This window comes from Rhinolophus hipposideros, assembly GCF_964194185.1.
Source record: "Rhinolophus hipposideros genome assembly, chromosome: 26".
Lineage (NCBI taxonomy): Eukaryota > Metazoa > Chordata > Mammalia > Chiroptera > Rhinolophidae > Rhinolophus > Rhinolophus hipposideros.
Window position 1 is genome coordinate 3,280,996 of NC_138072.1, and position 14,370 is coordinate 3,295,365.

Sequence of the window (14,370 nt, forward strand, 5' to 3'; positions counted from 1 at the left end):
GATTCATGGTAGACACAGGGGGTTAGTACTCAGTTTTGAATAAGCTTACAGAGCCTTTATCTCAGAAAACCAGTCTAGTACAAGGGGCAACTGGGTCCAAGACTTATCGGTGGACCAGTAGGCGCCGGGTGGACTTGGGCCGCCACCAAGTGACCCACTCCTTCCTAGTTATTCCTGAGAGCCCTGCCCCCTTGTGGGGCACGACCTCCTGACTGAGGTCAGGGCTCAGATCTACTTTGAGCCAGGTGGCATTAAGGTAATGGGTGGCCAGGGACAGCCCCTCCTCAAGCGAACAGAAGTCACACGATAATGCAAGTCACACAGCGAGGTTTATTTCCAGCTAGCTGGGGTCCGAGTATCTGCCCGACGCAGCGGGTTTCAACAAGGACCCCAGACACACAAAGCTACGGGTTTTCATAGCATAACATTTTAAGCCTCTCAGTAATTTTCCATGCAGGCAAGATATTCACAAGACTTTTGGTCCTGTGTCCTTGCTTACATTTTTGCTGCAAGATAAGCCTTTTCTCAACAGAGCTTCCTGACCTTGCAATACGTGGTGTTTACGATTAATGACTAGGTATTTTGGTCTGGGGGCTGTTCAGAAAAGGGCTTCTTGACCCTTGAGGAGGCAGTCCTGGTGCTACAGTATTCTACAGGGCACTTTTATAAACACAGGCCTCCTTTGTCCAGCCTGGCTCCCCTTTTCCCTACCTCCTTAAAATTTGTGAAAGACAAATAAAAACCTGAGCACACGCCCCTTAGCAGTACACGGGTAGACTCCAACCAGGGGCCTCACAAAACTTTACCTGCCACGTGTGTTCAGCTTTTCCTGAATTACCTGTAAATCTCCTATATTTACATTTATGATCTAAGAGCACATTCCTACCCTTGTCAAAAATGTTCTATTTACCTGATTTTTCCTCACGGTCTTTGCAAATTAAATTTTTCGGAGAATTCTACGTGTTCATATATTACAGCTGCTGGTCTCTGTCTGCAGGATTGGAGAGAAGTTAGAAGGGGTGCGAGTCCTTTTTCTCTTTTCTGAATTTAGATCGGCAGAATTAGTGGGCTTGGGCCTGGCAGTGCCTCCCGTTTTGTGGGAGACCTGAGACACCCTATCCCCCCATCCTAACCACCCGTGTGACCAAGGTCTGTGCTTTCTCTCGTTACCTTTGTGACCCTCCGGCTCCGGGAGGGCTGCGTCCTCTGCACTCAGCGTGGAGAGGCCGCTGCATCCTGGCCTGAGCTGTAAAGAGGCTGGTTGGTGTGTCTCACTATTTACATCTCCCGGTCCACGTCCAGACGATGGGCCCTTGCAATGGACACAACTTTTGTTTATCCCAAGAGACACGCCCTCTCGTGACGTGGCGGCGTCCATGTTTAGTTTATCGCGAGAGCACCCAACCTCGGGACACGGCAGGGCCCACTGTTTTGTTCATCGTGAGAAACACACCCCTCTCGCGACGTGGCGGTGGCCATGTTTTGTTTATCCGAGAACCCCTCGCTCTCGGGACAGGGTGGTGGCCACGTTTATCTCGCGAACCCCTGCTCGCCACGTTGTGCGGGCCATATTTATCGCTTGAACCTCTGCTCTCGCGAGATTCTGGCGGCCATAGTGAGGGTTAGGGTCCGGGTCAGGAGTCAAGGGTCAAGCGTGTCTTTGGATTCCATGGAATTCATAGGGATGTATTTCGTATTATAACAGAAAGATCAAACCACTGGAGATTATTACACATTAAAACAGAATTCATTGGCAGTCAGCATAGTTCCTTTGGAGGAAAAATGGAGCAAATGGGAAATATAAAACGTCTAACCCAAACGGAGAGGTAATTTGCCTGATAGACTTCTTCTGAAGTAGGAATTGGAGAGTAGTTATTAGACGAGGTTTCATTTTTACAGGGATTTTAATTTGGCTTTATATGCTTTCTAAATTACAGATGAGGAAATAAACATTCAGTTGCTATATTTACTTAGCAACAAGTAAATATTTCTATAAGCAGATATTTTAAGATTTAACACGATTTACTATTTTTGTCAATGGAAGAACAACTCTTCGACGCTGTAAACCAGTTCCAACCGAACAAATGAAAATAGGATAAAAAATGAAAGTTCCCTTTATGCCTCACAATGCCATTTCTTCATCCAGAGATTCAGCCTGTGACCGCACTAAGGGAGAATGTGATTGTTTTCACTTTCTATTTTAATATCTAATTTTATGATTGCATCATTTCCCCCAATAAATTCTAAGCTCGCTTATTTTGCTTGAATGTTTCAACACACTATTCAATATGCAGAAAGCATATAATTACCACATTGCTGTGTTTAATGTATTGGTAAGTATTATAGTCTAATACTTGGGACTGGAAAATAACTATTGTTTTAGTACAAGTGTAAGGGATGATACAGTTTGTTTTAACGCATTTGTGGGAAGATAAGTTGAACATTGAGACTACCATATTGCTTTTATTTTCTTTGAAATAAAGCAGGACTTAGCAGCAAGATATCAGAAGTTATCTTAGCAAGCTCTGAGAAGTAAGAGCAGTAGGTGGAAGGTGGCCAGATATGTGGGGTAACTGCTTCTTTATTCACATCTGGGGTACTCCATTGCCCCTTCTTGACACACTGCTTGAAACGTTTGCTGTGATGTCGCTGCAGTGTGTCCCGATTTACACACGAATTCAATGAGATCCCCTGTTTTTGCGTAGTATCTTTTGTCATCTTTCCCTTTTAACTGTATGTTATTTTTATTCATGCTTTGTTCAGATATTACACATGGATCTGAAAGAAAAACATACATAAAAACAATAATCCTCCCTTTTTGGGACTAAGAAAACTTCAACCTAATGAATGTTTTCCTTAGATCTTGTACAGAAAGGGCCACATAAGTGGGATAGATGGCTACATGGAAAGATAGAAAGATAGATAGATAGATAGATAGATAGATAGATAGATAGATAGATAGATACATAGATAGATACATAGATATATAGATACATAGATAGATGATAGATATATAGATGTCCACAGATAGACAGACAGATGATTGATAGACAGATAGATGTATATGTGTATAGACAGTTGCATTTTAATAGAAGACTGTTTATTAGAAATTTGTGATTTTCTATAGTTGTCCCACATTGTGGGCATAAGAGGAAAATACAAACATAGATTTAAAATAACAGAATGTGAATAAATGGGGAGTGTTTGAAGTCACTGTAGACTCTGAATTGAAAGAAGTAGGTGATATATATATATATATATATATATATATATATATATATATATGTGTATATATATATATACACATATATATATATATGATACATTTATATATATATATATTTATATATATATACACATATATATATAAGATACATTTATATATATATATATCTTATATATATATAAGATACATTTATATATATATATATTTATATATATATATACACACATATATATATGATACATTTATATATATATATATATATATATATATATATATATAAATGTATCTTCCGATATCAAAAGTTTTCAAGAGATCCTCAGTACATTCAGATGTTGTTTATATCCTAAAAGATATATCATTTGAACTCTAGATATTGCTCCAAACATATGTTCCAGAACTTTCTCAAGTTTACTATTGCAAGCACAAATTTACCTTCTTGAATGCTCAATGCTTCTTTCAATTCAGAGACTCAAAGTAAAGTCTTACCTCTGTCATAGAACTGATTTTATGTCCTCAGATAATGATAATCAGTTCGTATTTGTAAAGCTCAGAAAAGCTAATGCTTGTACTGTCACACAATCTTAAACTTCACAATCTCCTCAACCAAACTTGAGATTTAGAATTTATCTTTGAAATTCAACACGCGTTTTTCCTATGAAATCTAGTTTGGGGCTGTTCCTAGACTATTCTGACTTGGGTATATTGCTTTGCTCTTTGTTCCTGCCACTTCCAGGATTTGGAGCCCCGATTTTCCTTAGATCTTGTGTAGAAAAGGCCACATAAATGGAGGATAATGATTAAGTTTTGATCCACAGTGAAGTCAGCTAATGTATCAGCATCTGAGTATGTGCACGCTCGTGTTTTAAAGAAACTGAGTCATTGTCTACACTGGAATTTCCCAAGCTTATCACCTCGCACATCAGTTTTTGAATGTCAAGCTTTCAGCAGAACAGCAGTGTGTGAACACACTTCTAGAGTGAATCCATGGCGACTGGACCAGACATGGGCATGTAGCAAACATTATTTTCTCAGGGTGCAGAAGAATATTAATCACTTACCCATGCACCTTGGTGGTTCTGACCACGTTCCTTCATTACATGTTACATATTTAGAACCCTGGAGTTGGTAGTAGGCCTGGCATTGATATTCAATTCTTGACCCTGGAGGATACACTGCTAATAGAAAGGAGGTGATGTCTCCATTGCTAATGGATGGAGGACGCCCACACATGTCTGTAGATTCTGGAAAACAGCATTTTATATATTGAGGAAAAATCTATACTTTTATGGGAAACTATCTTTACAAAGTTCCATACCTGAACCCTACCTTGCATTTTAAACCTTGTGTCTTATTCTTAAAAGAAATTGAAGAAGACACAAAGAAATGGAAAGGCATTCCATGCTCATGGACTGGAAGAATCAACATAGTTAAAATGTCCTTATTACCCAAAGCAATATACAGATTTAATGCAATCCCCATCAAAATCCCAATGGCATTTTTATAAGAAATAGAACAAAAATCATGAGATTTGTTTGGAACCTCAAAAGACCCCGAGTAGCCAAAGCAATCTTAAGAAAAAAGAACAATGCTGGAGGTATCACACTCCCTGACTTTAGCTTGTATTACAGGGCTACAATAATCAAAACAGCATGGTATTGGCAGAAAAACAGACACATAGACCAATGGAATAGAACTGAGAACCCAGAAATAAAACCACATATATATAGACAGATAATTTTTGACAAAGAAGTAAAAAACATACAGTAGAGAAAAGACAGCCTCTTCAATAAATGGTGCTAGTAGAATTGGAAAGCCACGTGCAAAAGAATAAAACTTGAATGCTATCTGTCACCATGTACCAAAATTAATTCAAAATGGATCAAAGACTTAAGTATAAGACCTGAAACAATAAACTGCACAGAAGAAAACATACGTACTAAACTTATGGATCTTGGGTTCAAAGAGCATTTTATGAATTTGACTCCAAAGGCAAGGGAAGTAAAAGCTAAAATAAATGAATGGGACTATATCAAACTTAAAAACTTCTGCACAGCAAAAGAAACCATCGACAAAATAAAGAGGCAGCCAACTAAATGGTAGAAGATTTTTGCAAACAGTGCCTCTGATAAGGGGCTAATATCCAAAATATACAAGGAACTCATGCAACTCAACAACAACAAAAAAACCCAATTGAAAAATGGGCAGAGGACCTGAAGAGACGTTTCTCCAAAGAGGACATACAAATGGCAAATAAACATATGAAAAAATGCTCAACATCACTAATCATCAAAGAAATGCAAATAAAAAACACAATGAGATAACATCTCACCCCAGTTAAAATGGCTATCATCAACAAGACAGATAGTAATAAGTGTTAGAGAGGCTGTGGAGAAAAAGGAACCCTCATACCCTGTTGGTGGGAATGCAGACTGGTGCAGCTGCTATGGAAGGCAGTGTGGAGGTTCCTCAAAAAATTACGAATAGAATTACCATTTGACCTAGCAATCCCTCTCCTGGGTATCTACCCAAAAAATCTGAAAACATTTATACATAATGACACATGTGCTCCAATGTTCATTGCAGCTTTGTTTACAGTGGCCAAGACATGGAAACAACCAAAATGCCCTTCCATAGATGAATGGATAAAGAAGTTGTGGTATATATACACAATGGAATACTATCCAGCGGTAAGAAAAGATGAAATAGGAACATTTGTGACAACATGGGTGGATCTTGAGAGTATAATGCTAAGCGAAATAAGTCAGACAGAAAAAGCAGAGAACCATATGATTTCACTGATATGTGGTATATAAACCAAAAACAACAAAAGAACAAGACAAACAAATTAGAAACAAAAACTCATAGACACAGACAATAGTTTAGTGGTTACCAGAGGGTAAGGGGGGTGAAGGGTGGGAGATGAGGGTAAGGGGGATCAAATATATGGTGATGGAAGGAGAACTGACTCTGGGTGGTGAACACACAATGGGATTTATAGATGATGTCATACAGAATTGTACACCTGAAACCTACGTAACTTTACTAACAATTGTCACCCCAATACACTTTAATTAAATAAATAAACACACACGAAAAAAAATATTGTGTCTTAAAAATGTCCCAGATAAAGCACACTCCAACCAGGACTACATACATATGTGCTTTTCAACTCTTGACCAAGGAAGTGCCCGAGTAAAAATACTTACTGTAGCATGACGGCAAGTGGGTCCAGCCATCCTCACCACAGACCATGGACGCTGTGCTTTTTCCATCTCGGTTTTCATATCCATCCAGGCATTTATAGTCCAGTGTGTCATTCACTCTGAACCGGGCACCAGTAATGACGGCTGTGGCATTCTCGAATACCGGCATGCCACAGTATTCTAAAGCCAAATGAACGTGATTCTGGGAATCAGACACTTTACCATGTCTGTGTATATAGTAAGCACCACTTTAAAATGCTCTGACAGTCAATGCTATTTTGCGCTGAAGAGTTATATACCATGAAAAAAGAATGACAAAAGCAGTCCCTCCACTGTCAGACACAATATATGTATCTATGGATACTTTCAATACATATTTCAAAAAACGATGGAAGATTAATTTCTTAAGTTAGGCAATCAGAGTTCTCTACTACTCAACACATGTTCTCCTCATGTATGTTTCTGGCTCAAGGCCCTAGATTACAGACACTCTGGAAGCCAACAGGAAACTAACAGAGAACAACAATGTGATAACCGATATTCTAATTTTTGTTTCAGCAACTGTCAGATAAACATTTACTTTTACATGTTGGAGGATTAGAGGACCATCCAAAGTGGCAGCACTGAGATGAATCTGATCCAACAGTTTGAAGTCTGTGGGATGGAGAGCCCGCTCAGCACAGAGCGATCTGTTCTGTCTGGAAGCACTTCTCTGTCCCCCTAACGAGGTGTCTGTGTAGGTTTTCTAAAGGAAATGAGTTTTCAGAAGAGCATCTTGCCTTCGGTGTCAGACACATGAATTCAACAGGTGACATATTCCAGTATATAAATTACACAGGTGATACTATTCCAGCATAAGACCCTCTGAACCCATACCTTCCCTGCAAAATGTTAACTTTTATGTCTAAGAAAAACACTGACATAAAAGTCTGATCACCTAAAAACAGGTACAAGAGGCAAAAGGTCTCAGCTAAAAAGAAATGGGCTTACACTGGCAGCCACAAAAGGCTCCTAACTAGTTACTAAGTCACTGGATGCCGCACAGTGGAAATAACTGAAAGATGGACTGACTTTCCACCCTACTAGTAATTAATCCTAACAGGCAAAAAAAGGAAAACGTATACTTTCTCAAAATTCTATCTTCAAATGAAACCACCTCAGCCTACTCCCCCCACAACCTCCAAAAATTCAGATAAAAGAAACTTTTGTATAGCGGTCACCAGGATAATAAACACTAACATCGTGAATGATTTACTAATGCATGTGGGCTGAGCCGACCATCCATTTTCCTGACATGTAATCAACCCTGTGGGTTGACCATCTGTTGTCACATTATCCTTGTTTGCACTTATATTGTACTCGTCTATGTACAGGATATGTAGGATCAGATTCAGAAATAAATCCATTTGGAATTTCCAGGTCCGATTTTGAACATGTTTCTAAAAGGCAGAGGGCATAAGGAAAAGATAAGCATGTATTCAATAAACATTTTTATAAGCATCCAAACAACATAACCATATAGAAAATATGGAGTCATTTGTAAAAGAAAACCTGGAAAAACCTAATCATCGAAGATCTTGTGTCAGAGAAGATAAGCTATAAGTTTCCAAAGGTATTAAATCAAGATACTTGATTAAAAAAATTTTTTGGAACAAAGCAAGATTTAAAATACTTAGAATCTCTTCTATGAAATTACTAGAAACCTGTGTATCTAATGGACCTGGAATCCTTCAGCTGCCCAGAGCTCTCCTAGCAATGGGTCCTTTCATGCATTTTGCTTTAAATATTCGGAGGCTAGATCTTATGTGTTCTCATCACATGGAAAAAAGTAAACTATGTGAGCTGATGGATATGGTAATTAGGGTGGTCATGGTGATTATTTCACAATGTATACATATATCAAATAGCAAGCTGTACACTTTAAACATACGCAATTCCTATTGGTTATTATATCCCATTAAAGCTGAAAACGACAAATTTCAAGATATAAAAATATGTGCAGAGGGACCGGCCCGGTGGCTCACGTGGTTGGAGCTCCATGCTCCTAACGCTGAAGGCTGCCGGTTCGATTCCCACATGGGCCAGTGGGCTCTCAACCACAAGGTTTCCGGTTCAATTCCTCGAGTCCCACAAGGATGGTGGGCTCTGCCCCCTGCAACTAAGATTGAACACGGCACCTTGAGCTGAGCTGCCTCCCGGATGGCTCAGTTGGTTGGAGCGCGGGCTCTCAACCACAAGGTTGCCGGTCTGACTCCCGCAAGGGATGGTGAGCTGCGCCCCCTGCAACTAGCAATGGCAACTGGACAGGGAGCTGAGCTGCACCCTCCACAACTAAGATTGAAAGATCAACAACTTGACTTGGAAAAAAGGCCTGGAAGTACACACTGTTCCCCAATAAAGTCCCGTTCCCCTTCCCCAATAAAAATAAATAAATAAATAAATAAATAAATAAATAAATAAATAAAAGATAAAAAGCAAAAAAAAAATGAGCAGAAATCAAGAGGAAACAAACACTAGCAAAAATGTACATAGTTAAAATGTGGTTCATTGAAGAAATTTACTAAATTGTTAAATCCAGGCCAGAAGAGTGAAGAGAAATAGAAAGTTCCCTCCATGAACAATGAGGAAAATGAATTAAACATGTGAAAAGAACCTTGTGTAGCTTGGAGAAACACTCAGGGCCTAACGAAAATTCTGGAGGGATAGAGGCAAATGATGTGAACTCAAAGTGACTTTTTGACGGGGCAATTTTCCAGACTACAACACTAGAAGAGAAAACTCTTGGCATACCAAAGTATGTCAATCATACTGAATAGAATACACAAAAGTCAGCATCCCACAGGGATGCTCTCATCCATGGTGACTGTCAACTTCAGTGCTAGTTGTGCCGGGGATGATAGAAACCGTGAATTAGCCCCAGGCTGATGTCACGTGATTCCTACAAGGACCCACTTTGTCGTCTTGTGCTGTATTTTTCACTAAGGTCTATCAGTAGGCTCATTTATTTTCCAACATACGCATGCGGAGTTCAGCGTATCCACTCACACACTTAGAAGAAGAAAAGCAAACAGGTGCACTGGCAGAAGAAGAAGCTGCCATGAACATTTATTTTGTCACCATTTTTATGGGTGAGTCTTAGAAAATCACAGACATCCTGGGATCTCAGACGAGTTTACTTACTGACAATGCATATGGGAGGAGGGGACCAGCCATTGTCTGTACATGTCATTGAGGTCTGCTCATTGGGAAGGCTGTAGCCGGGATAACACTCAACTCTTACAGATTCACCCTGGAAATACACTTCGTCATTTGGGGCACATCCATGTACCACAGAACTGAAGACACATTTTCCTAAGAATTACAAAATGTAAATGAAAAACTCCTAAATTTGTTCAAGACAGTAAATTAAAAGCTATCTTTACAATATTTAAATTAGAATGCAAAAGCATCCAATATTTAAATTAGAATGCATAAGAAAAACTAAGCTACTACCAAATGTTTCTTAAAGAGAAAAATCAATGTTTAATATCATTTATGTGTAGTTTTTATAATTAAAATGAAATAGGTATTCTCATCAAGTCTCCATTTTTATCTCTGATGCTATATTAATGAAGACTCCTCATAAAAGGAGAACCTATATTGGTCATTTGTTCATAGAACTCAGCACTTGACCTTATTTTAATCACACAAGGCTAACTTGTGTTCTCCTGTGTGTTTCTCCACTGTTAGAAATATTTACACACGCACTATTATAAAGAGGTGTACGTACTGCGGCAGGGCACTGCTGGCGACCATCCTTCTGGTGTGCAAGTAATGCGACCCCAGTATGATCCTGAGTGAGTCACATAATTGTCATTACAGGAATAGTGATACCACTTTCCTACAGGTACTGGGTTCTCTCTGTCTGTAGTATGTAGGTGTCCATGTTTTATTTTTGGAAATTCACAGGGCTTCACTTGCAATACCAAAAAAAAAAAAAACCAAATAAACAGTATGAATAATGTTTTTCCAGAATAAAAATCCAATGAGAGACAAATTGTTTCATTGAATAATATTGTCATACTAACACAATTCATTTCATTGCATTAGGATTTCTAGGACAAGTTATAAAATTCAGATGATGTAAATAAGACTTGTTTTGTGATCATTTCACAATATATACAAATATTTAATCACTATGTTTTACACCTGACACAAACATAACATTGTATGTCAATTTTATCTAAATAAATACATGAACAGTCCTTTCCCTCAAATTGTTCTGCATGTGGAGGTCTGATTCAGGTGATAATAGCCACCTCTTCAAGGGTATCAGACTTTCAAAATTCATTTGGACTTGGGCCCTGAGATAACACTGAGACCACTGACCTATAACTTTTGTCATTACATTTTCGATTCATGGAATATCCAGCGTTAAGTGTGGGCCACCTTTACAATGAACTGTGATGGATAAAGAAAAGGAATATGATTGTTAGGACAGAAAACACTTGAAAGGGGCTAAAGAAACATCCCTGGAAATAAAATACCCCATTGAATTGAGTGGCATTTTGTGACAGGTGATGGCTTTAGAAAGTTCCAGTGTCTTCACTGGACACACCTCCTAAAAGGGAGCCTAATTGCCTCCCTCCCCACCCGCGCCTGTACTGGACTCAGTGACACTCTTCTAGACCACGTATGGCTGAGGGGACAGTGTGTGACCAGGTATGAGAGGTGTGGAGGCTTTCTCTTCTCTCTCAGATCTCTGGCTCTGGGGAATTGAGCCACCAGTCAAGCCTCCTATGGAGACCCGTGTATTTAGGCCCTGAGGCTGCTGCCAAAAGCCCCGGGAGGGAGCCGTCCTGGCAGCCGCCCTCCAGGATGGCCGCAGAGGCCCTTGTCCTGACTCAAGAGCCTGAGTCTGACCTTGGCAGCTAAGCCACTCCCAAATTCCAAGACAGGGGACTCTGAGGTATGGAGTCTAGTACTTTCAAGTCAATTTGTTTTAGGGAAATGTCATGCAGGGACTCATGTGGGGTCTCTAGTCCTGCTCCCCACATAAGAACACAGGACATGGTGAAGCCAGAAAGGAACACCCACGGAGCCATAGATAGGGGAGTCATACCACTATATTCTCGCTGGTGGCTGGGCGAGACACACAAAGTAGGATCCACATGATCAGCAATCCACAGCCCACTTCCCTCCCAACCAACCCCGTTGCTAGCTGCAACCCACCATCCCCTTTTCTCCCTACCAACCAACCAGCCAACCAACCAACCAACCAGCCAACCAACCAACCAGCCAACCAACCAACCAACCCAGTCATGGCAGTTATATCAGTAGATAATTGGCTAACTGGTTACAGCTGATGGCCATCCAATCACAGTTGATGGCCATCTAATAACCGATCCAGCACCTTTCCACGTGAGGCTGAGAGCCTGGAAACTGCTCTCTAGGAGTCTGTCCCCACAGGAAAATTTGGTATACAGAAATAATTAACTAACATGCTAGGTTGTAGGTAACACTACTCTTGCCAATGTTTTCATTCTGAGAGTAGAATTATATCATTTAGAGAAATATAGAATGAGGGACACAAGCACCTATTTAATATCAAATGCCAAAAACTTGAAAGTTTTTCACTTACAGTGATGTTTTTTTCCTACGTAGAATTGGCTACTTTGAATGCCTCTAAATCCTGGCTTTTCATAAAGCAAATATTCAGACTTACGAGGTCCCCATTATTTGTGTTTCAGAGAAAGTAATTTCAGAATTAAGAAGCAGGTGAAAATATGACTGAAACTTACAGGTGCATCTTGGAAGGGGCTTCCAGCCTGTATCAGTGCATCTTGCTATAATTTCGGTTGCAGGATAAAAGTCTTTTTTACAATAGTATACGATTACATCTTTAAGTCTGTATTTGGTCTTCTCAGGACTGTAGTGACCATTTAGGATAAGTGGACGGTCACATGTAATTTCTGAAAAAGGATATGTGGATAAGGCCGTCATCACTCCCCAGGAAAATAATCAAGTACATGAAAATGAAGAAAGCAGATGTTATTTTTGTCCTTGTCATGTGACACAGTGGCATTAAATGAGCACAGCCTCATGTCCTTCCCCTACAGCACTATATCCCTCAAACACATTTTCCTCTGATGTATCTGTGTCCCCTACACTCTTGAATCCCCTTTCTCCAAACCATCACATATATTGTGATATTCCACACATGGCATCCACGTCATAATATCTCACTTCAACTGTTCTTCTCTCTTCCCTCAAGTTCCTGGACTTCTGAAGTTCTCATAAGGACTGTTTACAAATATTCTGAGTGTCTAACTTTCAGGCACCTTGTATGATTGACCCTCCCGGTCCATGAAGGATGGGCCCCAGGAGCTGCTTGCTGATACCAAAATCTGCGGACGCACAAGTCTTTCTTACGGGGGAGCTGGGGTCTGAGGAGCTTTCAATGGGTACACTCTGGAAGCTTTGTTGTGTTGTTATTGTTAGGGAAGGACACTATCCCAGTTAAATAATGTACAAAAACCCACATTCAACAAATTATGAAATGAAAAATGTACAGTGATGCATATTTTAGTCATATGTGATATTTAATGGGTCCACAATAAAGCTCATTAGAGTGTTCAGTTAGGAGAACTGAAAAACGAGAGGACTGGATTATAAACTAAAATGACAGACAGAAAATCGTAATGAAGAATTTGTAAATTTAATTATAAAAGTGATTTTTAAAAAAACTTTCAAATTTTCAACACTTGTACATGATCTCAGAAAACAAATTAAAATGTCTTGGGATTGCACTGGAAATTAAGAATATATTCCATTTTTCATTAAAAGACGTGTCTCTTGCATATGCTCATTTTGTTAAATATTAATAATAATAGTGATGTTAATGACCTTTAAGAGCTTTATAAAGAAATAATTAAAACAACTGAATATATTTAAAATGTATGATCTGATGAGCTTTGACAAGAACCTGTAAAATCATCGCCATATGTAAGATTATGAAGAATCCCATCGCTCTCCAAAGCTTTCCTGTGTTACAAATAAGAATCCCCAAAACAAGCTTTATACTCAAGCTTTTCTGAAACACATTTTCATGTCAAGTTTTCATGAGTCTATTCACATGACTTCGTAATCAATAAGACTGGCTTTTCACGCTGTGGAAATCAGAAGACAGAAAACAATTGATTTTGTTTTCTCTCAGGTGAATAGGTGATAATTACTCCATAAAGGTAATCTTTATTGTCATCTCACAATGTGGAATATTTCTACCAATCGATTCATTCAAAAAATTAAGACAAGTGAAAGAAATATATTACACTTAAGAAGGAACTTGAATATTGAGTAGTTTCAACTTACCTTGTGCATGAGCCCAGGACACCCCCAAGGTGAGGATGACACTGATCAGCAGCAGCATGTTCGCTCTTCCCAATGGTGTCCCAGGACAAGTTCCAGTCGTGCTGTGTGGGGCTGAAGTCCGCTGCACAAGCAGATATCAAGTGTGATTCTGAATTTAAGGGCTCTACCAAGAGGCTAGTTTATTGAGGTCAGTTAGTAAACATCAAAGTTCAAAGAGTTTTGCAATATTCCTGAATTCCTGTTAATGACTTCACATTCACTTCTGGACCACCTTTCCTGATAGTTGCTTGTAAGACTTTCTGTAGGGACAGTAACAGACTAGCTCCAAAAGTGATATGAAACACTAACTTTTAAAATAAAACACTTTTTGAAAACAGGCGAGATTCTTTCTCAGCCAAGAGAGTCATATGGGAATAACTGAGTGAAAGCACTTTAACTTTCTCTTGTTCTTACTTCCCCGGCCCCAACTTTGTTACTCAGGTGTGTGTGGACAAGCAGAGTATTTGAACCCTATTCAACCATCTGGATTTCCTTCTGCTTAGGGAAGCACAGATTATTTATTTATTTGTTTGTTTATTTTTAACTCACAAT

The 14,370-nt window shown here is 39.3% G+C and overlaps 1 protein-coding gene across 1 annotated transcript; it reads right to left on the reverse strand.

The window, feature by feature from the left end:
• Window positions 1-311: 311 nt before the first annotated feature.
• Window positions 312-14,105, reverse strand: LOC308493261 (complement factor H-related protein 3-like). Its single transcript, XM_081039205.1, has 7 exons — window positions 13,780-14,105; window positions 12,210-12,380; window positions 10,199-10,384; window positions 9,610-9,780; window positions 6,433-6,609; window positions 4,285-4,467; window positions 312-2,778 (listed from the first exon to the last, which is right to left on the reverse strand). The coding sequence occupies exons 1-7, from the start codon at window positions 13,835-13,837 to the stop codon at window positions 2,582-2,584; spliced, it is 1,143 nt and encodes a 380-aa protein (XP_080895331.1). The 5' UTR covers window positions 13,838-14,105; the 3' UTR covers window positions 312-2,581.
• Between the last annotated feature and the right edge of the window lie 265 nt (window positions 14,106-14,370).

Coding starts and splice junctions, on each gene's coding strand:
- LOC308493261 (XM_081039205.1), bottom strand. CDS start 13,837: ATGCTGCTGCTGATCAGTGTCATCCTCACCTTGGGGGTGTCCTGGGCT. Junction 12,381..13,779: donor GTCCTGGGCTCATGCACAAG/GTAAGTTGAAAC, acceptor ATCCTTTTTCAG/AAATTACATGTGACCGTCCA. Junction 4,468..6,432: donor CCACTTGCCGTCATGCTACA/GTAAGTATTTTT, acceptor GCTGTTTTCCAG/AATCTACAGACATGTGTGGG.